Source organism: Limulus polyphemus, unplaced genomic scaffold (genome assembly GCF_000517525.1).
Source record: "Limulus polyphemus unplaced genomic scaffold, Limulus_polyphemus-2.1.2 Scaffold118, whole genome shotgun sequence".
Taxonomy (NCBI): domain Eukaryota; kingdom Metazoa; phylum Arthropoda; class Merostomata; order Xiphosura; family Limulidae; genus Limulus; species Limulus polyphemus.
This window is the reverse complement of record NW_013665728.1, coordinates 583,237-606,762: the sequence shown is the minus strand read 5'-3', so window position 1 is coordinate 606,762 and position 23,526 is coordinate 583,237. Positions and strand designations below refer to the sequence as shown.

The 23,526-nt window shown below is 32.1% G+C and overlaps 2 protein-coding genes and 1 pseudogene across 9 annotated transcripts in view; 2 read left to right on the top strand and 1 right to left on the bottom strand.

Annotated features, from left to right (window-relative positions):
* LOC106472268 (golgin subfamily B member 1-like) overlaps positions 1-9,282 on the top strand; it is a 121,912-nt gene extending 112,630 nt beyond the window's left edge. For all 8 annotated transcript variants that reach the window (XM_022401587.1, XM_013932906.2, XM_022401610.1 and 5 more), the window contains 5 exons: positions 2,210-2,403; positions 2,775-2,933; positions 3,571-3,660; positions 6,919-6,967; positions 7,499-9,282. In XM_022401587.1, coding sequence (XP_022257295.1) covers positions 2,210-2,403; positions 2,775-2,933; positions 3,571-3,660; positions 6,919-6,967; positions 7,499-7,647 — 641 coding nt within the window. In that variant the 3' untranslated portion in view covers positions 7,648-9,282. The remainder of the gene's footprint in view (positions 1-2,209; positions 2,404-2,774; positions 2,934-3,570; positions 3,661-6,918; positions 6,968-7,498) is intronic.
* A 7,072-nt stretch (positions 9,283-16,354) lies between these two features.
* On the bottom strand, positions 16,355-21,432 carry LOC106472203 (leucine-rich repeat-containing protein 49-like). The gene has a single exon (XM_013932833.2). The coding sequence runs from the start codon at positions 21,399-21,401 to the stop codon at positions 18,573-18,575; it is 2,829 nt and encodes a 942-aa protein (XP_013788287.1). The 5' UTR covers positions 21,402-21,432; the 3' UTR covers positions 16,355-18,572.
* Positions 21,433-22,248: 816 nt separating this feature from the next.
* On the top strand, positions 22,249-23,192 carry LOC111089340 (annotated as a pseudogene).
* Positions 23,193-23,526: the final 334 nt, after the last annotated feature.

Sequence of the window (23,526 nt, the reverse complement as noted above, 5' to 3'; positions counted from 1 at the left end):
CCAGTTAAGATAAGAATTGGTATAAGTTTATTTCTAAATACTTTTCTTTTGAAAGTGGTATTTACTTTGTAACCCTTACATTAAGAAAATATAATTCTTTCCCCTTCTCATTCTAATTAATAAATTGAATGTTCAGGTGTAATGAATATTAAAATATTAGGAACTGTTCAGTCATTGGTCCGGAAACAAAGTCCTAAATTCATTGAACTTTTGATTTTATAAACAAGTATTTCTAAGAATTTACAAATGAGACCAAAAAAGAATACGTAATAATATACCAACCACACTATATGCCACATCCTGTGCCATTGAGGTCTTTCAGCTAATACTAGAGTTTATCAAGCCAGCTGATATATGACATAGTAGTGGTGAAGGTCTTATTCATATCATGAACAACAACTGTTATGGTGAATGAGATTAAGTGAAGTGTACTTATTATCAATTTTTATTAAAGTAATTTACAAACATCAATTTTATAGTAAGGATTAATAATACATTATTATTTATTTATTTGTAATGCCAAGTATTATTATTATTTCTACTTAAATTAACTTTACCATCACTCAAATAGTCTTCTTGTGTTTATGAAAATGTTAGCCAGAATGGGTGCTAAAGAACCACTCATACTTATTCCCTCAACATGATCATAAAGAAACATCATTAAATTGAAATGCAATTTGCATATTTGAAAAAAAGATTAAGCATTTGTTGTAATAGAAAGAGAGAAAATAGTGTTTTTGTCATTCATCCATCCTTCTTTAGATAGAAAGAGCACAATCAACTGATTCCATTGAGTGGCATTTGTGTGAACAAAGACAACATCAGTAGTAACCAAAAAACTTTTGAGGATTAAATGTATTCAGTAGGTTAATTAAAATGTTCTTTATTTTCTGAAACACACACTCCCTCTAATGCATAAAGTTCAAACATCCAAGCTAAAATTTACCAAAGTTATAACTGAAAACTCCTCTGGTTGAAATAATACATTTTATAGGTAGATCATGTTTATGTATGTTTGGCACCCATAGTTATATGGTGTTTTATTATCACTTGACCTTAAAAATTGGTGAAGATAATCATTTAATAGGTTTTGTTTCTTTAAGTCCAATAATAACTGGTTCAGTTTTCTTTCTCCACCTGTAAAGGTTATAATATTCTTGATCAGTCAGTAACCATCATGTTAATGTGATAATCACAATAATCCATTACAACAACATTACCTTTGTCAGCTTTCAAAAAGACAAGGTCTTTATTGTTTCTTAATTGTTCTAAAGCTTCAATTTCACCTTTTGCCAAATTAGGTTTTAAACAGTTTTATTTATTCACCTGTCTACTTACTTTATCATAAAAAATCATTTGGTAAGTTTGATAAAAAGTCAAGGCTGTATTTATGATATCACCAATAGGTGTATATTAAAAGGTTACGGTTGTATCTGTAAGTATGACATCACCAGTTGTTGTGTAATGTACATTAATAGTGTAGGAGATGTAGTTTGTTTGTTTTTAATAGTCTCATTCTTAGCTATTTATGCTTTTTTATCCTTTGAGTATATAGGATATCTCTTTAACAAACAAACAGAGAACTTTGTTTATCAGAATTAGGTTTGTTGGTTGTGAATTTCACACCTTATTAGACCCAATACTTTTTTTTTTTTGTTGTTGGTGAGCATGTATTATGAGGGGAAATACAAGTTTAAACCTGTATGGTACAATTATAGTCGAAGAAATTTGAGTATGGTCAATGGAAGTTCTGAAATTGTCTCCATGAACCCTGATAGAAAAAATCATAATTTATATTAACACGCAAAAATAATAATTATACTAATGTGATTATATTAACACTAAATGGAAGAACAGATGTCACTTTCAACCAAACAGTTTTAGTTCAAGATGTTGACAATTTCTTAGCATATTCAAGTCTTTCATCTTTTTATGATTACAGTTTCTGTGCATAATGTTTATTATTTTGTTCTTGTGCTTCCTTTAAAACTTATAAGCAATTTCTTGTTTTCATAAGAATGTTATTAAGGTGTGAGGGCTTCTTGATATCAGTAGGAGTAATGATATTAAATGTGTATGTGCTCCTACTGTGCATAGATACATAAAGCCACAGACGTAACATGCATCTTTTGATGCAATGTCTTTGTAGTAGTTTTATGACTCATTCTGCTGTAGTTTTATGATTTGTTGTTCCCATTGGTTTTCTTAGGTCTAACTGGCCGTGATTTCTCAGTTTCAACTCCAGAACTTTGTGATGCTATGCTTCATGCTGTGTGCTGGTTGAAGGATTATGAGTTATTGAAAAAGGAAATAGGAGAGAGTCTTGTCTTACTGAGAGGTGTGGAGGCTCGTGTCAAAAATAGACTAAATTCCATTAGTGTGCGAAACACTAGTGCAGACAAAGTGAGTTTAGGAAACTGATACTACAAATACCACTTATAAGCAAAATCTTACATTTTTCTTTGGTGACACTTTATTGGATTAGAATTTTTTTTTTAGATAAGTACAATTTTGTGAAAAAAAATGTAAATATATAAAGAAAAGAAAATTAATATTGTAAATAAACAAAATTTGTACCAAAATATGCTGTTTTTCAGTTTTGAAGGTAATGTTTTTATTACTATAGCTATGTTAGTCAAGTTTTAATTAAATATCATGCAAAGATATTTTCTAGTTTTATTTTACAATGTAGTACGTTTAAAATGGCTGCATGGTGAACTAAGAAATGTAATAATGTGTTGATTTTCTCATAACATTTTTTTTTTTACTTTCAGAGTTTAGAATATAGCACAATGAAAGAGATTAATACAAACTGTGTATATCTTGGCGGTTGTCTGGAGAAGTCTTGGGATATTATTGCTTGTTTTTGGGTGACATCTGTTCCTCTCAAAAAAGCTGTATCATCAACATCACTCAGTCCTTTGATCATAGAGGTAATCAAGTACTTTTTTTAATAATTTATAGAAGAAATGAGATAATTAACCACACAACTGGGACTCGGTCATCATTCTAGTACATTTTATTATTTAAGCATGTAAAAAGTATAACACTTGATTTATGGTGAAAATGGCTATAGAAAATTGTAAAGTATCCATCAGAGAGCACAACAATGCAAAATATTTTAAAGAGATTTAGCTTTTAAAACCTATAAATGAAGGTTGTAATTTGTCAGTTTGAAAGAGTTCTGTAAAAATCTGTTTTTGATTCATAGGTGGTACCAGAGATGCCTAACATGTAGGACAGAAGGGTCATGTGCAACCCACATACACACACACACACACACACACACCCACTATTACCACTACTAGGTTTGCAGTTTGGTTTTGAAAAATTGAAGTGAAATGACGACATTTTAAACAGAATTCCACATTGGGGAATTGTTTGATGTGTAATCATGTATTTATTCTAAGCTGGATATCATATTGTGTGTGTGTGTTTGGATAAGTCAAGTGATCTGATGTATTGAAATGATTTTCTTTATTAATTTCAAATTAAATATTCTTTTAATAATGGGATAGAACTGCTCTTTTTTCCCCTTAATCCTTGTAATAAAAAGTTTTTCCTCTCCAGAATCAGAAACTTCGAGATGAGCTGTTTGAAGTAAGAAATCAGCTTTCTTCACAACATAAACAGTTAGAAGAAGCTATGCACAAGCTATCTGTAAGTAACTTGAACAAAGAACTAGTGAATCTGCCCCCAATATATGTGCTTTTTAAATTATTTTGTTATTGTAACTACAATTAATGTATGTGATATCTTTTACCAATCAATTTTATAAATTTTACAAATGATTGGATGTTTGTAATTTATGATTACACTTATTTATACACGTTTGTTTAAAAGATAAACTTAAAATCAACATAGTGTTACGACAGCAGAAGTCACGGGACGCTGGTGGCACATGATGAATTTCTCGAATGATCGGGGAGGCCCAAGTATGTTCGGGATGCCCCCTTCGTTGGTATATAAGCCTGGCAGAGAAGCCAGCAATAGATAGTTATAGATAGATAATTAAAGAAGGGAACGGTGGTGACGGTAAGTAAAGTGTGTGAATCACTGTGATTTATAGCATGTATTATAAAAGTTGTTAAGTTTATAGTGACAAGAAACATATTGACTGTGGAATTACCGTGTACTAAATGTTTGTATCGCTGAAGTTCCTCGGAAAGAATTTCTACCGGAAATTAATAACAAGCAGATACGCAACAATATTTTAAAACTACTTGGGGAAAAGTCTCAAATTGTTTTGTGAAACTGTTTGGAAAAATTAGTATTAATTTGTTTGACATACATCAGCATATTTCTTTTGATATTTTATTTTGAGGATTGAAGCAGTCAACTTTCTGCTGTAAATCATGCAAATACAGTATGATTGAGAAAAGTGTTTGGTGAACATTGACTTCACTGTTTAAAAAATGGCAACACCCATTACCTTTTAGGTGCTGTAGCATGATAATTTGCCAGCTATGTTTTTGTTTTTAGTAATTTAGTTCTTGCATTTATTTGTGTTGTTTTAATAAAATAAATGTAACAATATAGTTAATGAAAAGAACTGTGTTACCTGAATAGTTTACCATATCAGGCCTTAACTGTATTCACTAAGCCTTACCTAATGTTAAATTATTGAAGAATATTCCTGTAGCTTTCAAACAGATATAATATAACAACAATAAAAAAAAACTCAACATTATTCAAAATGTCCAAGCACAAGCTTACCATTTTCTAAAACACAGTCAGTTTTCATGACATTGTTATATTCTCAATTACAGGGTGTTAAAGCTTAAGTATCTGATGATACTAACTTTAATTTGTATTCCTTCTTTTAAAGCTAAGAAAAATTTGAAATTCTAAACACCTCCAATAGTTGTATTAAAAATGTGAATAAATAAATTCATTGTACTAAGCCTCAAGCTAACCAAAAATGAACCTGTACTTGTGTAGTATTTGGAGTTTCCTTCATAATCACCCTGTGTGTTACTTTATTAGTGAACATTTTTTATGTTGATTGTATATATATTTGTATGTATTTGAAAAAGAAACTGGATTTATGATTATGTTTGTTTTTTAAAATTGTAGGAGAAAACCTTTGTAAGTTATCAAAGTCATAGATTGAAATACATTTGTGATGTCCAAGCAGAGAATTTACTGCTGTAGAGATTTAAAATTTCATAAGTACAAGCTGAAAAACTAAACTTTACTTTTTCGAAATATGACTTCAAGAAGAAGTAAACATAAATAAATGTGACAGTAAAATTTTCCATATGGCATATTCCACTTCCAGAAGAACTTATTAAATGTTGTTGTTTTTTACATATGACTGTGTTGCAATTTCTTGATAAACTATTAATTTTCCACTATTATACAAGTGTAGATTTCAGTTAACTATTGTTTCCATTATTATCTTTTTATGAAGCAGATTACAGAAATCTCAAGTTTTGTTAACAAACTCGTTTCTCCTTTCAGTTATAGATAACATACATCACTTTATTACTATGTTCTCAACAAACTCTTTTTCTGTTAAAGTTGCATTACAACTTACATTGTGCTTTGCATTGTTTTCAAAAGTTGAAGTTGTGTAACCAAGTTAAAGACATCAATTAATCACAATTAGCACTATCTGAGAAATATCAAGTGGCTATGCCTCATTATGCTAAGAATCATTGTTTGTTGTAAAATGACATGCATAAAAATAATTTTTAGCATATGGCACAATAATCACTTCTTGAAAACATACTATGCTGTGTAACAGCTTAGTTAGAAAATACTCATACCTTCATATGCTGAAAAGAAAAAATGCTTTTTAAATCTAGGATACTGAATTCAACTCCCACAGTCTAGCAGCTTTCATTCACATATAAAAAATATTAGTAAAATTTGACTATCAATACATCGTTAATAAAAGTAAGCAATATATTCTTCTGAAAGATAGTGTCGGTGGTGGATGACCAAAGATCACACGATACAATAGTTAATAAAACTAGGAACCCTAACAAAATCAAACCTTCTCCCTTCATGTCTTTAAATGTTAAAGATTCTTACTGTACTAATGCTCAAACATCACAGAAGGATAATCACAATTACAATCTTTTAGTTGTTGAATTTAATCTATAATGAAAGGCAGTAATAAAACATTCATTGAAGTTTTCAAAATTTGTTAAAAAACATTCCCATTGGTACAAGTAAATTTCTAGATTCCAAGGCTCAAAAGCATTACTTGAGAATTTGTTCCATTAATGATGCATAATCCTCACGGTGGAGCAATTTTATGATGTATATGTCAAGTGGTGAAGAAATTTTAAGTAATAACAGTATGAAATACAGAAAAGTAATTGTTCTTTATGTTCCCAAGGTTCCATAGTGTCCTTGGAACTACTTTTTTTTTTTTTTGTCAATCTGATGGCCACAGTTATTAATTTACTCCTGATAAAACATTTACAGTCTTTTTATATCCCAGCAGCTACATCTAATAGTGGTGGCATTCTACATTGAACTGTTGTTAATTTACCATGTAACAAACATGTACTTGTTTAACTTGTCACGGTGCTACCAATGCATTATGCAGCTCTTTCTTTCAAAGTGGTTATTATTAATAGGTTCTCCCATATTAAAATGCCATATTGTGAGTCAATGATGTAAGAACCATTATTGTTAGACAATATGTTTGGTTTGCATTGACTGGTTTGAACTGGAAACTTGGAAAATAAGTTATAGTTTCACTATTTTGGGTTAACATGATGTCAGTTTTAATTAAGCAAATAATGTTTTGTGAAAACATCAACCATTAGTTCTACAATTAATGATATGGTATTTAAAATTTCATTACATTTGCTTTAAATTTTTTCACAATAAATGTAAAACTGAGAAATTGTTAATTTTATGTGAAATTAAAAAGTAAGGTTGTCTTTTTTTACCTTGCAGTCTGTTAAATTTAGAAAAGAGGGAATGGAGAAAGCCATTACTAAGCAATGTATGTATTATCTAACTTCCCATTTTTCAGTATGTTATTTTATGTCTTGTAAACTAAAGTTTAGAATGATGCAAGAAAGTTTAGCAATTCTGTTTGACTTTTAACACTAGAAAAATAACTAGCTTTTATTATACTCTGACATGTCACATAGTACATATTATAATAACTGTAAAGGGGCCATTTGATTTTGATGTATACATTAAAGTTAAAAACCAAATACATAACAATTGAGACTGAACATGGGTTAATAGAAACAAAATACACAAGGTTTTCACACAAATTAATATTTTTCCTAAGTTTCTGTTAGAAGTAAACTGATAATTTGGATTTTATTTTATTTTATACTGTCCATGTAGAGAATCAACAAACAGTATTTAACTCATTTACATAAAGTTTTTTGATTTTATTTGTTGTTAATTAAAAATGAATATAATTAAGTCTCAAATATTTTGTTTCTCCTTAAATGTTAATAGTGATTAGATATTTATTTTTTGAACTCAACTAATTTAGGCAAGTAATACATTTTTTCAGTAACTAAGACAAGACGTGTTCTTCAACAAGCTAAAGGCAACCTAGCAGATGGGAAAAAACAAGAAAAACCAACCAAACGTCCTGTAGCAGTTGTTCGGTACAGTAAAGGTGAAAGTGAAAATCTTCCAGAAAATAGAAGCAGGGTGTAAGGTGATGAAGTTTCCTGGATGGAAAAATGTTCTAGGAAAGAACTAAAAATAAACACAGGAAATAGTAGTATTTTTTTTTCCCATTTGTTATGGATACATATAAATGTTACTGCATAATTGGAAATATACCCGTTGTTGTACATATACTGCCTGCTCTTTTCTTTCCTTAGAACCTTATTCTTCCTATATCAGGTTGGAAAATGAATTCTTATTTGAAAAACCTTCAGCCTGATGTTAAAGAATTGTGTGGGTAGCTGTTATACCCATTGTTGACATAAAACAAATATTAGTTAGTACTTTACTAGACTATCCTTTGATTGACAACATAACTAATTGTGAACCAAAACAAATTTTTTAAGCAAGTGCTGAAATACAAAAGAATTATTGGATAATTTTGTATATTTTAAGCTTAAACATAGTTACAAGTGTGGTGAAACCACAGGTTCAAATTTTGTAAAAATATTTTTCCCAAATTTTAATTTAGAAGATCAAAGAATAATCCCTCCACTGAGACAAAGTGCCAACACCTTAAAAACTTCTTCATATGTGAAGGACAGGTTGTTTACACTATCTTAATAAATCATTGTTAAAATAAATGATTGGTAAAGATTGAAATGATATCAAACCTTTCTCTGTTACGGGTGATTATTACTTTCCATACAAGGTATGAAATGTGTGAATATTTTTGGATTGAGGCCTTCAGAAAGAAAAAGTTATTGTATGAACAGGCCCATATGTACAATATATGTATTTTTCTGTAATTGTTATATCAGAGAATGTGGTAACTAATGATTGTACATTATGCATGAATGTTTGTAAAAGTTGAATTGTACATTGCTAAAATATGTAGTAATGGAAAGCTGGAAGTTTCACTTTAAAAACCAAGGTTGTGATCTGAATTAAAACCTTTGGTCAAAGCTCTGTTTTATATTTTAGTGGATGATACTCGAAGCTAATCATCAAAAAAAGGTTTAATATGATAACATACTTCATGTTTTGTGTGTGTGTAATAAATATTCAAAGTAATTTGGGCAAAAAATTACTATTTTACATCATCTTACAATCAATATTCATAACTTATCCTTTTAGAGCACTTCATAAGAGACAGGCCAGACGTCAATATGGCAATGAATAACAACCTAACCTACTAAGACAACATTGTATACACAAGTATTAATAACTTCCATATGAAATCTAAGTGGATTGTGCAAATAAATTCCATACATTTTGTGATACATCTAATCTAAAAGTAACCTAAAAACAGTAGTGTGTTTGTGTGTGTGTTAAAATGCAAGAAAGACAGATGGCATATCAAATAAAATGGAAGAAAATAATTGTAATTGTCTGCTATTTAGTATTTATTTGTATAAAAAAAACCTTTAAACATGATGGTTAAGAAGTGTGCTATGTCATGTTGATCTTCAGCCTGTATATACAAAGACAAGAAATGTAGTACAGAATTCATGTGCTTCTGAAGCAACAACAGAGAATCTAGTGGTGACCTTTGACACCACTTAAAAAACATACTAATTCTTCCAGAATAAAATGCTATGAAAAAAAAAGCCAGTTTTACCATTAAGCAAAACGAAGCTGAAAGTGAATGTAGTGAAATAAAGAGAGCATTTACTGTAAGACTTTCAGATTCTTCTGTGTAATCTTGATTTATTTTCAAAGTTGTTTATTCTAAAACACAAATCAACATCACCAGTTTGTATATTTTGGATATAAAACACTGTAAAAATGGACAATTTAAAAGAAAATACAAACATCTGATTAAAAAACAATATTCATTAATAAATAACATTGTGATTAAACAAGTATATATTCCATTATTTTGCAAATGTTAAATTTCAGTTTGATAACAGCAAATATACTACACTTATGGATGAGATCATACAGAAATTATGGAATTTTACAAAATAAAATTAGCCTTTCACCCCAGAAGTATGGCAGTTCTTGTTTACACACATGAAGAATAAATTTAGATGGGGATACTTCAAAGGTTTGTTTTAAAAGTGTGTGGCTTAAATATGATACTATCACCTAGTGAGTGTCCAAAATACTAAAATTATAATAAAACCGTTACTATGGTATATCTGGATCATTTCTGAATACATTTTTTTCTTGTCTATATATATATATATATATATATATTTCATTTATAGTGTAAGAACTACAAGAAGCAGATAAAGGGTTTAACTATCAATAATTAAAATATGTAGAATTTTAATACAAATTATTAGAAAAAAATCTAAAATATTCACTATAACATGACTAATTTTTAAATAACTACAGGATAAATATAGAGAGCAAAAATAATTTATGAAAGACCATTGGTTTACAAACTAAACTTTGTTAAATGCATACTTCATTCAAAAAATTGGGGAATTTTAAAGTACAAATGACACTATCACACTTCACTGGTGAATAAAGTTATTGCTTTGTATTAAACAAATGCATGTTGACTAAAAACTGATTTGACTTTATTGTATTACAATTTCATACAATGGAAGAACTTTTTGTACCTGTATTTCAACATTCCTTCCATATCATCAAATTTATTTGCCATTTGCATGCGATATTAGGTTTTTTTTAAATCTTTACAAGTATACATACAGCCATAGAAAACTTCAACTTTTGAATGTGAAGACTTGGAAGTTGTATGCAATCTTTTATAGCTGAATTTTTGAAGTAAACCAATAAGAAATATGTTACATGAGGTATCGTCTATTTCCACTTCATGCTTAACCATGCATTCTCCACTTTCACTTAATGGTGTTTCCTTCATGGTTTCAATTGCTAAATGTAGTCAGTAATGAAACATGATGGTCTACTTACAAAATCCAAACAATAGTTCATTTTCTCAACATGGAAATTCCCAATATATAAACATTATAGTCACAGTGTCGATAGAGGTAGGGGTCAACTATCTTTTCTAATGTACACTACTATGATCACCACCCACACTGTCAAGACACAGCACTGAAAGTATCAAAATATACAGCAAGAAGTTCATTAAACAATCTGTGATAACTACAGATCATTCAGTGTCTACCATCACAGTATATTTCAAGACCCATCCAAAATAAATATTGTTTACAATGGGGTTAGAGGAAAAAATAACAGATTAAAGGCACATGCTGATGAAATAATTGTATTATAAAAATCTGACAACTGAATAAAACAAGACATATTTGAATGGGTTCTGTTTAAACCAGAAAATTAATGAAGTAATGTATATAAACAAACCATATTTGAAAACACTTTCAATGAAAAAGCAGAACATAAAAGCAACAAGTTAGGTGTAATTACAGTTTAAAGTTTTGCATAGTACCATTTCCAATAAACACTACCTTCTGTCATTCATCTAGATTAGATGAAAGACTTGAAGCAAACTTAGTCCATATGATGAATATACTGCCTAAACTCACTTTGAAAAGTAATAACAAATCCTAGTTAGTGGGCTATGAAAAGACAGTTACAACATAACTGTCTCATTTAATAAATATTTTTATACAATGTTTGCAAAAATCAATCTTAAGTCGTATTCATTCAATGAAAAAAATGTACCAATTTTTCCCTCTCTCTCTCTATGTATATGACACGCACCAAACTAACTAACTTTAATAAATTAAATCATAAATATAACAATAATATGAATGAACAATGCTTAGTAACTAATGTAATAATAATAATAGTTTATAAGCTTAATAATTTTCACACTGACTAGAATCCTTGCAAGTCTTCAAAATGAGTTTATACTAAGTAACAGGGGCATTACATGTAGTTGTGTAGCATCTCTAATGAGGTATACGATGATGTTAAACCATCAGGTTTTCAATATGAAATATATGGGTTACCAAACATCCATACAATAACTTAACTCCTATAATTAGAAATTAGCTGGTTTTATAGGAACTTTCTTGACACCTTTTGTTGGAAATGAATTTGTCAGTAAAAAATTATTTTGAATCTTCCAGTGAAGTAAAAGTTACAAGTTTAATGAACCAACCTGTTTCATGTTTTGACAACAAAGCCTTATCTACTAATTTACCTTTGTACAATTATATGTTGATTTACTTTTCAATTAGAACAAATATGTAAAAAGTCTAAACAAAGAAATACCGATTAAACTTTTGGAATTGGCAACAGTGAAGTCTGACTTCACATTTAATGGGAAAGTATACAATCAAGTTGAGGGAAATGCCACGAATTCATCAATGGCATTAAGTTTGGCAAATTTTTTCCTCTGTTTTCATGAACAAGATCGGTTATGAAAATATCCAGAAAAATTCAAACCTCTTCTCTATTGCAGATATGTTGATGACACATAAGGTTGTTTTATTTAGAAATAAAACAGGTTTCATCATTCCCAAATTATTTAAGTAAACAACAGCTTAATATTAAATTCACATTTGAAGAAAAGGTATTGAGGGCTGAATTTTAGATCCTTTGAGTCCCCCTTCCTAGGGTGATTCAAAACTGAGGTCCTATTCTTCGGGGCTCAAGGTTCTCATGCAAATTGCACATCCTCTAAATCTGGCAATGTAGGAGTCTCATCTACTTTTCTTGGATTTAAATATAAAGATGATGGAGTTACAATCTCTACTTCCCATTACCATAAACCCATCTGCACTGGCCTGTACTTTAATTTCAAAAGTTTTATGCAGTTCGTTTACAAGTGGAATTTAATCAACCTTTTAGTCTATAGAGCATATCTTGCAAGTGACTTACTAGGGTTCCATAAATAAACAGAAAACATGAAACTAGTGAAAAAAAAAAGATGATGATTTTCTCATCAACAGCAATATTAAAACCTTTCTCAACAAACTATAAAAACCACCAACAGTGAGTTTATGATTTGCCAAAACTTCCTTGTATATAACTTTTCCATATACAAGTTTGCACAGATAACATTAAAGAAAAAACTATAATGTATCCTTCAGCCAGCTTATAAACACATTAATTTTAAATTTATTATCCTCAAGTCAAGCTACATGGGCTCAACAGTCTACTGTTTATCCACATGGACAGAACAATTAAGGGCAGGTGTACAGAATTTATGAGATTCAAATACATTTCAATAATGACTGTGATGGGAAACAAATGTGTGAATGATTTGAATGTCCTGACCAGTGCAAATGATATAAAGGACTCATGACACTTAAACCTGCAATAAGTAACATTTATGGTGTTAAAACACATTAAAAACCAAGACGATCTCCTGAGTTTTAAAATATAAAACTATTTTCATTAATTACCAAAGTAAGTAAACTACTTCCAATTTGGTGTTTTAGCCAATACATAATTTGTTTGAAAAAACTAGAAGTCTGTCTATCATAAGTCTTCAATGCTTTAAATGGCTAGAAATTCCCACACCCTTCTTAGCTATCTTAAGTCTATTCATGTCAATATTAGTTTTGTCTAGAAAAAAGCTGTAAAGACAAACAATTGGAGATACCAGTGTATGTCACACCATTCTAATGTCAGGTGATAAAAAGGCATACTGGCAAAAATTAAAGGAACATACAAGTAACCTTCACTGGGGAAAAATGTATATATATATACGATAACAGGACCGACCTAGTAAAGTGGGTAAGTCCAGATAAACTGACAGATTCCTGTAATATATATGGATTCTGTTGAAATTGTACTTGTTTTCAAAGGGGAAGGAAAATTTTGGGTTTTATTAAAATATAAGTAGTGAACAACTAGAAGGCCTGCCTTTGCTAAAACTAGATATTTAATATTTTCAATTACGAGACAGAAGAACAACTTTATAATATGTGGCTATCATATAAATATATATTACAATGAAATTTAGTTTCATATTTAGTACAAGTACATGACAAACTACTTACTGCATAAAAGATTCATTACCACAATAAGCCAGGGGGACATGTTGTATAAAATTTAGTTTCATATTTAGTACAAGTACATGACAAACTACTTACTGTATAAAAGATTCATTACCACTATAAGCCAGGGGGATATGTTGTATAAAATTTAGTTTCATATTTAGTACAAGTGCATGACAAACTACTTACTGTATAAAAGATTCATTACCACAATAAGCCAGGGAGATATGTTATATAAAATTTAGTTTCATATTTAGTACAAGTACATGACAAACTACTTACTATATAAAAGATTCATTACCACAATAAGCCAGAGGGACATGTTATATAAAATTTAGTTTGTAAAATGTTTGGTACTTTGTTGCAATGATTGTTCAGATTTGCTCATGTGTTTTAACTGTAGTTAGTTTTTAGTCTTAGTATAACTGAAGAACTTTGCTACATTGTATCTAACAGGTTGTGCAACCAAAACTATAACACTGCATATCCAGTGCCAATGAGAGTGGGGTGCAGGGGGTACCTCGTACTCGGGCCCTGGAATCTTAGAAAATGTTTGCATATATTGAAGACTAGCATTCACATTTTGTGTGAGCCTACAGTTTTATATATCCGCAATTCATTGAAATTATGATCCATAATATTATGTAGTGTTGGGAAATGTAGAGGTAGAATGAATAACATTATTTGCTTTCATCACTGCATCAGTATGATTTAATGGGGGAGCCAGTCTGAGACGGGCCCACACCGCTTTTGTCTGCAAAGTATTGATGTACCCTTTAATGGGATATAATAATACCTAGATGTGTATGCATATTATATCAAATACTATGCTATGTGCTTTTTTTAGATGAAATACTGCCTATAAACGCAATGAAGAAAAAAGAAAATTTTGCCCTCGAGTCTCAAGTCAAAAACAGTTGCTGAACATGCAAATCAGCTGATGCGTGGCCACTCGTCTAAAGCCTATCACACACTGTGTCATAGGTCAAATGGTCTCGTCGGAAGGCGTCTGACCGACAATTTGTTGTGTCCTGTGCCATCACACACACTGAGTTTGAGCTAAGACTAACAATATTGAGGAGTCATTCACATTGCTCGGACGGTTTTGTGAAATATGCAAATTCCAGCCTCCATCGCAAACTACCACATTTACGCAACTGTCAATATTGTGGGAAATATAATGGGCAACATCAAAGACAATATGGAACATCATACCAGCAAACAGAAAAAGAAATTTAGGGTTCAGGAAAATGGGGGCAACACCCCTGGACACGTGCCTAATATTTAGATAATATGGGGGTCATAGTGTGTGCAGCCTTTCCTGTTTACGAGTATACTGCAGCCCACTGGCTTAGTGATGCTTACCCAGAGTCCGATTGATTATTTTGGCTTGACCATAATTTACTGACCCTTTTTATGGGATAAGTGATAACCAATATGTCAACTGTACAAAGATTATTTTTATAACATTACTACTACTGCTGCTGCTGCTACTACTACTACTACTATTACTATTAGTCTACTGCCACTGCTACCACTACTAGTACTACTACTAAATTATTAGTATATAATATTTTTTGTCTTATTGTTTTTTTTTCCTTTTTTCAGATATAAAAGTATAAATTAGAAACCATCTCTCCAAAATGTATTCTCACAAATCAGGAAACCTGAAAAGAAAGAATGAGAGGAAAATGAAAAAAGGGGTCAACAAATGCTCTTTCAATTTGGATTAAGTGTGGCTTCAAAATAATTTTCATTGAACTCACCTATAGAATTGGAGCAAGAAGAAACTGTTGGAAACCTCATCCCCAAATAAGGAACAGTTGACTTGGGTAATCATGCACAGGATTTTTATGAAGGGGCAGATGCAGAAAATAAAACACAGAAAGAAACAGACATACAGGCGCACGTGGAAGTGAACTTGGAAGACGAGAGGAGTAATAATAATAATGTAGGCCTTGGCATTGGATGTATCATAACCGAGTTCCCATCTCAAAAGGAAATAGAAATGTATGTTACCAATGGTCACATCCCTCTGCCTAAAACATTCCCAAAAGACACCTGCAATCAAGTTTTCCCAGAAAGCATACTGAAATTTCAAAGCACCAATGGAGAACTACATGTAAGAGACTGGCTTGTCTGGAGTCAACAGAAACAAGCATTATATTGCTTTCCATGTCGATTATTTTGGCACAAGACAGTCAAGACTAGCACTTCGGCATCTATATCTGCACTGGTATCTGCTGAAGGCTGGGAGAAACTTTCCTACAGTATCCCAAAACATGAAAAAGGCAATAGTCAAGAAAAAGGCATGAGAATGTTATCTAGCTTGGCGAGAACTAGAAAGGTGCCTGTTGTCTGAGACAGGAGTTGACACCATCTTAGAAGCATCAATCAAAATTGAAGCTGTGAAATGGTACAATATTTTAAAGTGCATGTTGTACTCTTCTTGGGAGAACGTGGTCTGGCATTTACTGGTTCATCCCATCAAATTGATGATTCAAACAATGGTAACTTCTTAGGACTCATTGAACTGCTCTCCATGTGGGACCCCATCCTTCAGGAACATGTGCTAAGTGTAGAGGAGTCACAGAAAAGGAGTGAGGGGCTTCAAGTTCATTATCTGTCCCCTGACTCACAAAATGAATTTATTGCAGAATGCTCGAATCATGTAAAACAACACATTTTGCTTGAGAGGCAATCTGCAAAGTACTTTGCAGTAATAGTAGATGCCACACCAGATTCCTCCCATATTTAACAAACAACATTTCTTTTGAGATACGTACTTTTAAAAGAAATGCAGTATGAGATTCAAGAAAGATTTGTCAACTTTGCAGATTGTAGCAACAAAAGAGGGGAACAAATTGCTCAATTGATAACTGATACATTGAAAGAACATGCTATTCCTCTCAGTGATTGTAGAGCTCAAGCCTATGATAATGTGGCAAATATGGCTGGAAAATATAACGGCACACAAGCAAAAATACAAGAACAATGTTCAACAGCAATTTTTGTGAAAATTTATGTGTGGAAATTTTTATGTGGAAATGATGCTGCTGAATGCACACCTGAAGCAATAACCTTTTTCGGAACAATTCAAACTGTGTACCACTTGTTCAGTTCCAGTCCTAAGAGGTGGGAATTACTACAAAACCATATTGGTTGTTCTCTTCATGGTATGTCTAAAACAAGATGGTCAGATCGTGTTGAATGTGTAAAGCCTTTTGCAGCTCACTTGCCTGGCATTAAATTAGCACTGGAAGACCTCCTAGAACTAAATTTGACAGCCAAAACAAGAAATGAAGTCGATGGAGTTTTATTATATGTGACATCTTTTGCCTGTGTGTTAATGTCACCTGTGTGGTACAAAATATTAGTGCTATAGATAATTACAACAAGGTCATCCAAGCCAGAGATGCCACACCGGATGTTGAAGTAACGAACATAGAAACTCTCCTCACAGATCTGACAAAACTCGAAACAACTAGAAATGCATGTGAAATGAAGCCAAATTGGTTGCGTCAAACCTAAAGATAGAAATAAAACTCTCCCATAGATGTGGTGGAGTTAGGTGCAAGAGGGCAAGGTCACATGATGACAGCACACCTGATGCTAACTTGGAGGAAATGAATGACACAGATGATACACCAGAAGAGGCCTACTTCAGAAAGTGTGTTTTACATTTTGGTAGACAATGTTATAGCAGGATTAACTGTCTGCTTCAATGCTGTTAAGCAGTTGGCTGAAAAATTTGATTTCTTGTGGAAATATCTCACCATGTCTGAAAGTGATGTGGAGAGAATTGCTTTATCTTTATCAGAGCAATATCCTGCTGACTTTAACGGTGATGATTTTGGAAAAGAAATGCAACATTTACCCTCAAGTACATAAAGCAAATTTTGGAAATGTACAGTTAAAGCCATTAGATCTGCTGAACGTGTTAACAGAGTACAGACTTGGTGACCTGTTTCCAAATGTTTGTGTTAGCTTAAGAATACTATTAACAATTCCAGCAACAGTAGCTTCTGCAGAGGGGTCATTTAGCAAACTCAAGCTGATTAAGAATTATTTAAGGTCTACAATATCTCACGAACATCTTGTGGATTTGGCCAAGCTAAGTATTGAATCAAACATTGCCAGAACAATTAATTTTCATGCTGTGATTCAACATTTTTCACAAAAAAAAAAGGCCAGGAAAGCTGTTTTTGTAAAGTAAATACTAAGACTATCTACCTTTTTTTCTACTGTTTTACTAAAAATTATGTCTTCTGATCTGCATTGCAACATAAAAGGATGTTTCAATGTGAATTCTTTCTCCTTATCTGTATTGTAGAATAAACAAAGATGTTCAAATGTGCTTTCTTCTCTCTGATCCTCTTTTATTTTATTTATATTTATCATGGAGGGAGTATAGGAGCATAAGGCCTCTAATGCAGAAAATCAACAGAGCACTCCATTCCACCCCCTCTCTCATCTTGCATACCCTTTTTGGCCTTACAGCTCATGGCATAAAACTGTAGTGGATAAAAACAGGATGATTAATGGAGAAGGGAAGGGGGCCCGAAAGAAACTTTGTACCCCCTGATAAAATCCCTTTCAGAGGCCCTGTGTATATCTATTTCAAAAATGTAACATGTAAACTAGTTAAAGTAGCATTCTCACTTATATAACAAAACAAGAATAAGGCCACTTCCCAAACGATAAAATTACTGTTCACAAAGATTAAAACTCAACCAAAATCAGGACTTGCTAATGAAAGACATGTATAGCATACAATTCAAACAGAAAGTTACTTCACGATTCCTTCTTCAGCTTTTTAAAACAAACTTAATTACTGCACTTCCATTCCTTGGTTTTTCAATTTCATAACCTTTAAATACTGTAGATGAAATTATTACATTATAAGTAAAAACTAAATACTGATTCTCAAGAAAAATAGGGGTTATTTTCACAAACAAAGTGGTTGTACGTGTTACAGTTATATGTTATTTTCCTTCCTACATTTTTTCTTGATTTATTGGATATTTCATGCATTTTTTACAATAAAAATCTTCCAAACATCATGGCTTACTCCTTCTTTGGTCCAGAGAACTTCTGTTTTTCATTAATGGCTCTCAATGACTTCTTCATGTGTGAATTCAGGTCTTTAAACTCCAGTAATGAATCAGCTATCAAAGTGTGAAACATGGAGGGCCATAGGTTTTTTAAAATTGCACGTTTTCTCAATGTTTCTTTCACAGCTGTTAGACTAGCTTGAACAAGATTTTCTTTTGCACTTGATTTGTTTGCAATTTCATTATTATGTGGCCTATAACACAGTGCAGTTTTCAGAAGTGCATCTGATAAAACTGGATTCTCAGGATGTTTTTGCAAAATATTAGGTGAGTAGCCCTTTTCCTTGATAAGAGCTTCTTTTACTTGTGGATCAGCCAAAAGGCTAGAAAGTTTATATTGTGGAAGGTAAGAAGATATCACCAACAACAGTCCACCAAACATTTTTTCGGCACATGACCTTTCCAAAGGAGTTACTAAAATGTTGTTAAGTATACGAAGTGACTGCCCGAGTCGATAAACAGTATAAAGTCTCCAGGTAACAAGTTCGGTGACAGAATTACCTTCTGGAGAAATAACCAGTGATTGTAAGTTAGAGACATGTACTAGAGCACTCAGTTGAGACAGACAGGTTATGTTAGCACAGTAAAAAATCAAACAAGTGACATAGGGAAACAAAGGTGCAAATTTTGTTAAGACTGATGCAATATCTTCAAAAAATATATAATTTAACCCCAATGTAGTAATATTTGAAACGGAATCAGAATTCCATGAATGATGCAGTGCTGCTTTTACTCCTCCAATACCATAAATTAATAGCTTTCCTTCAATCAGTTCTACTAAATGAGCTGGTTGAAAGTTTTCTATTTCTGATACATTTAATGAACATTTGTTGCTTTTACTCAAACATTTTTTCTGTAATGTTGATCTATGCAAGGTCCTTTTCCATAATTTTGTTTTTTTCTGAGAAACAAAGGTTTCATTAAGTTTCTTCTGCCTTCTTTTGTTATAGGTTTCAGTGTACTTATTAGGGTTGTGCAAAAAATGTGTTGCCACATCATCATCATCCTCGTCCTGGTCAGAGTCATACATTTGAGTTTTCTGTGCATTATTAAAATACTTAGGACTAGAGAGGTCAACAAATCCAGATTTTTGTTCTGTTATTAATAACTGGGTTTTTTTACCTTGCTTCAGTGCTGTTTCCCACTGTTGCTGTGCATTCTTTATTGCTTGCTCTCTAGCTTCTTTTATTTTGGCAAGTCTAAGAGTCTCTTGAGCTTTAAATTCTTCTCTTCTCACAAGAGCTATAGCTACCCTTTTTTCCTCATCCGTGATACGTTTGAAATCAAGAAAATTTAAATACATTAAACGACCCAAAATCAATGAACGATAATTAGGAATTTTTGTAAGAGGGCAACCATCGAAAGCAAGTTCATTTAGTGTGGTTATTTCCCTCAAACAATCAATTTGTTTACAATTTTCTAACTGATTATGAGAAAGAAAAAGTCTCTGAAGACTTTGAAGTTCATTGACTTCTTGCACTAAACTGATACTATTATTACTTAGGTTCAATTCCACTAACTTTTTTAATCCCTGCAGCTGTTTCATTTCTGCAAGATTATTTTCTGACAAGTTTAATATACGCAAGTTCTCAAGATGGCTAAGATTTGCAATTTCAGATATTTTATTACCACTTAGGTCAAGCACATCCAAATTTGTAAGATTGTCTAGACCCTCTATGTTTCTAATTTTATTCCTGCTTAACAGCAAAACCCTAAGACTAACCACATTTTGTAGGCCACTAATACATTCAATACAATTATCTGAAAGTTCCAAAAATACAAGATTTCTCATAGCAGCTAAATTAGTAATGTACTGTATTTTGTTATGTTGATAATTTAATAACTGAAGTTGGTTTTCATCTTCTAAAATAGGGCATTCTTTCAACCCTATATTGACAAGAACAAGTTTTTCTGGGTTTGCTTGATGTTCCTCTGGTGTTCTCTTGATCACTAATTCCCCCTGTAGATTCCTCTGCACAATCAACTTTGATTTGGAACTCGCAGTTTTCGAAGTGTAAGGACTTTTCTTTCCAAAATTATGTATATCTGAATTCAGCTGACCTTGAAACCATGGCAACGATTTAATCCCTGTTTCAGAACGAGGCCTATAACGTGTTAAAACTTTGTCAACAGAATCATTGTCAATATCTACATGACACCTAACACTAGATTCACACAAAGTCGGATCTTTTGGATCATGAGAACAGTACTTACTTTTCAACTTCAAGCCTTCATTTGAGGATGAATTATTATTCAAGAATGCATTATCATCATTAATGTTGCCGACAGTTGATATAAAGTCAAAAGATAATGGAGGAAGACCAGTTAACACTGGTGATTTTTTATTAGTAATACTCACTGATGTTGGCTTCTGGTCTAACCTCTTCTGCAAAGTAGTACGTTGTTCTACAGGCACTATGGACTGTTCTGTTGACTGAACAACTGAACGATTACTATATGAACTTTCACAGTTTTTTTTATCACCGTAAAAAGTATTAATGGCTGATTTTGGCCTGCTTTTTACTTCTTGTAAAATTGAGGTTGAAGTAACCATATAATTTTTTTTAGTATTAATAACCTTTTGCCGAACTGAAGCCTGCTTTCTGTCTTGAGCTGCGGTGTACTTTGAGTTTGAACTTGAAAACGAAGTCGCTGAAGGAACATTCGCAAGTCCAGCTACTTTTGTAATACTGAGACCTAAGTTTTCATACTGTATTGCTTCCTTCCTACATTTTTCGCCTCTGCGAATTTTATTAGAAATCTTTCTTTCACTTGTATACATTTGTTAGCTAATGCCTTACTACACAACGTCTATCAGTATTATTCTAAACATATTAGCGAAAGAACTTTAGCGCCACAAGCGGTAAATTATATTAAAACAAATTACATATGTTGTTTTACTTTTAGTAGTACAAACAATGTTGCCAGGTGCAGGGAAATTTCTCTTTTTAGGGGAATTTCGACCAATAAAGGGAAAAGGAAAATTTTTATGAATTTGATGTAAATCTAGGGAAAAAAATACTCTCATAAGTCGTAAATACAAATTTATAAGGATATAATTAATTACTCATTAAGGTGAATATTATAGCAGACACACATAGATACTAAATTTTATTATTAGAAACATCTGGCAACATTTAGCCAGACATAAGAACTACGCTATACAACTTGTATTATATATATTATATAGCGCCACGTTGGCACATGCGCCGTCGTTGACTTGTGATAATTGTCTTTATTATTAAGTGTAAGCCTAAATTTAAATATTATTGTGTTGTGTCTCTTATGCGTTTCATTAATAGTAATTATTTTTACTATATTTAGGTTCTTAAGCTGAATTAAGTATGGATTCCAGCAGGCCTAAGAGTGGAGAAAGTGAGTCTCCTCCTAAACAAAAACGTGTACTCTATCATCAAAAATATATTGACAAATAGGAAAGTGATCTTAAATTTAAAAAATGGATTAGTAGAAGTAATAAGGGCCCCCTGTATTTTCACTGTAAAGCTTGCAACATAGATAGTAAAACGGGAAAATCTGAATTAGAAAAGCATGCTGCTGGAATTAAACTTGTAAATTAAGTCTGTGAATTTGATAGAGAATGTACAAGCGGGCATAATAGGCGAAAAAGAATGGTAAAAAAAGGTGAAATAAAGCTCGCAGCATTCATAAGTGAGCACAATCTTCCATTCAGTGTTATCGATCATACGTCCTGACTCTGAGATTGCAAAGCAAATGAAATTTGGGAGAACGAAATGTACCTGTATTGTAAAAAAGTGTTAGGTAGTAAAATTCGTGAAAATTTGCATGACCACTTGAAAAATTCGTCATTTTCTCTCATTTTGATGAGTCAACATTTAGGAGCTGTATCAAATATTTAGCCCTTGTTGTCAGAGTTTTGACTAGTGTGGGTGTTCAAGATTCATTCTTAATATTAATACCTGTCGAAAATGTTATAGTTACTAATCTATAAGAGAAAATAACATCAGTAATGAATGCTTCAGATATATCATACAATGAAACTATGATTGGCTTTGCTGCAGATGGGGCTAGTGTTATGATGGGTTTGTTTTGTTTGAAGTTAAGCACAAAGCTACACAAAGGGCTATCTGTGCTCTGCCCACCATGGGTATTGAAACCCGGTTTTTAGCTTTGGAACTTCGCAGACATACCGCTGTGCCACTGACGGGCTGTTATGATGGGTAAAAACCATTCTCTTTCAAGGTTGCTCAAGGCTGATATACCTAATCTTTTTGTAATGAAATGCATATGCCACTCATTCCATCTTTGCGCATAATATGCATGTAAAACATTGTCTAGAGGTATTGAAGACATGGCTCGTGATATACATAATTATTTTCTTTCGCCTAAACAATCCCAAGCCTTGAAGGAATTTTAAGAGTTTGTCACTGTTAAGCCACATAAAATGTTGCTCTCAAGTTAGACACGTTGGTTGTCACTCAACAGTGTTGTCAAACGAATAGTTGATCAGCTGACACCACTGAAACTCTTTTTTTCTTACTCATGCATCTATGGAGGACCAACTACTAACTACAGAGTATTTTCAATAAACTGAATGACCCCTCAACTAAACTTTCTTAAATTTCTGGACTATGTTTTGCCTCTGTTTAACAATCTAAATCAGGAAATGCAATCTCAAGAACCCAAGATATATGTACTACACAGTAGGGTCTCCTCTGTTGTGTCTACATTAATAGAATGTTACTTAAAACAAGAATACTTAAAAATGATTCCAATATCATGTGCCAATTTTAAAGATCCAGCTAACTTTCGCCCACTTGAGGAAATATACCTGAGTGGCGGAATAACAGTTTCCCATCAGACTGAAGATAGATTTGATAAACAACGGCTTACAAACTTTAGACTGAAATGTCTAGATTTCTATATTG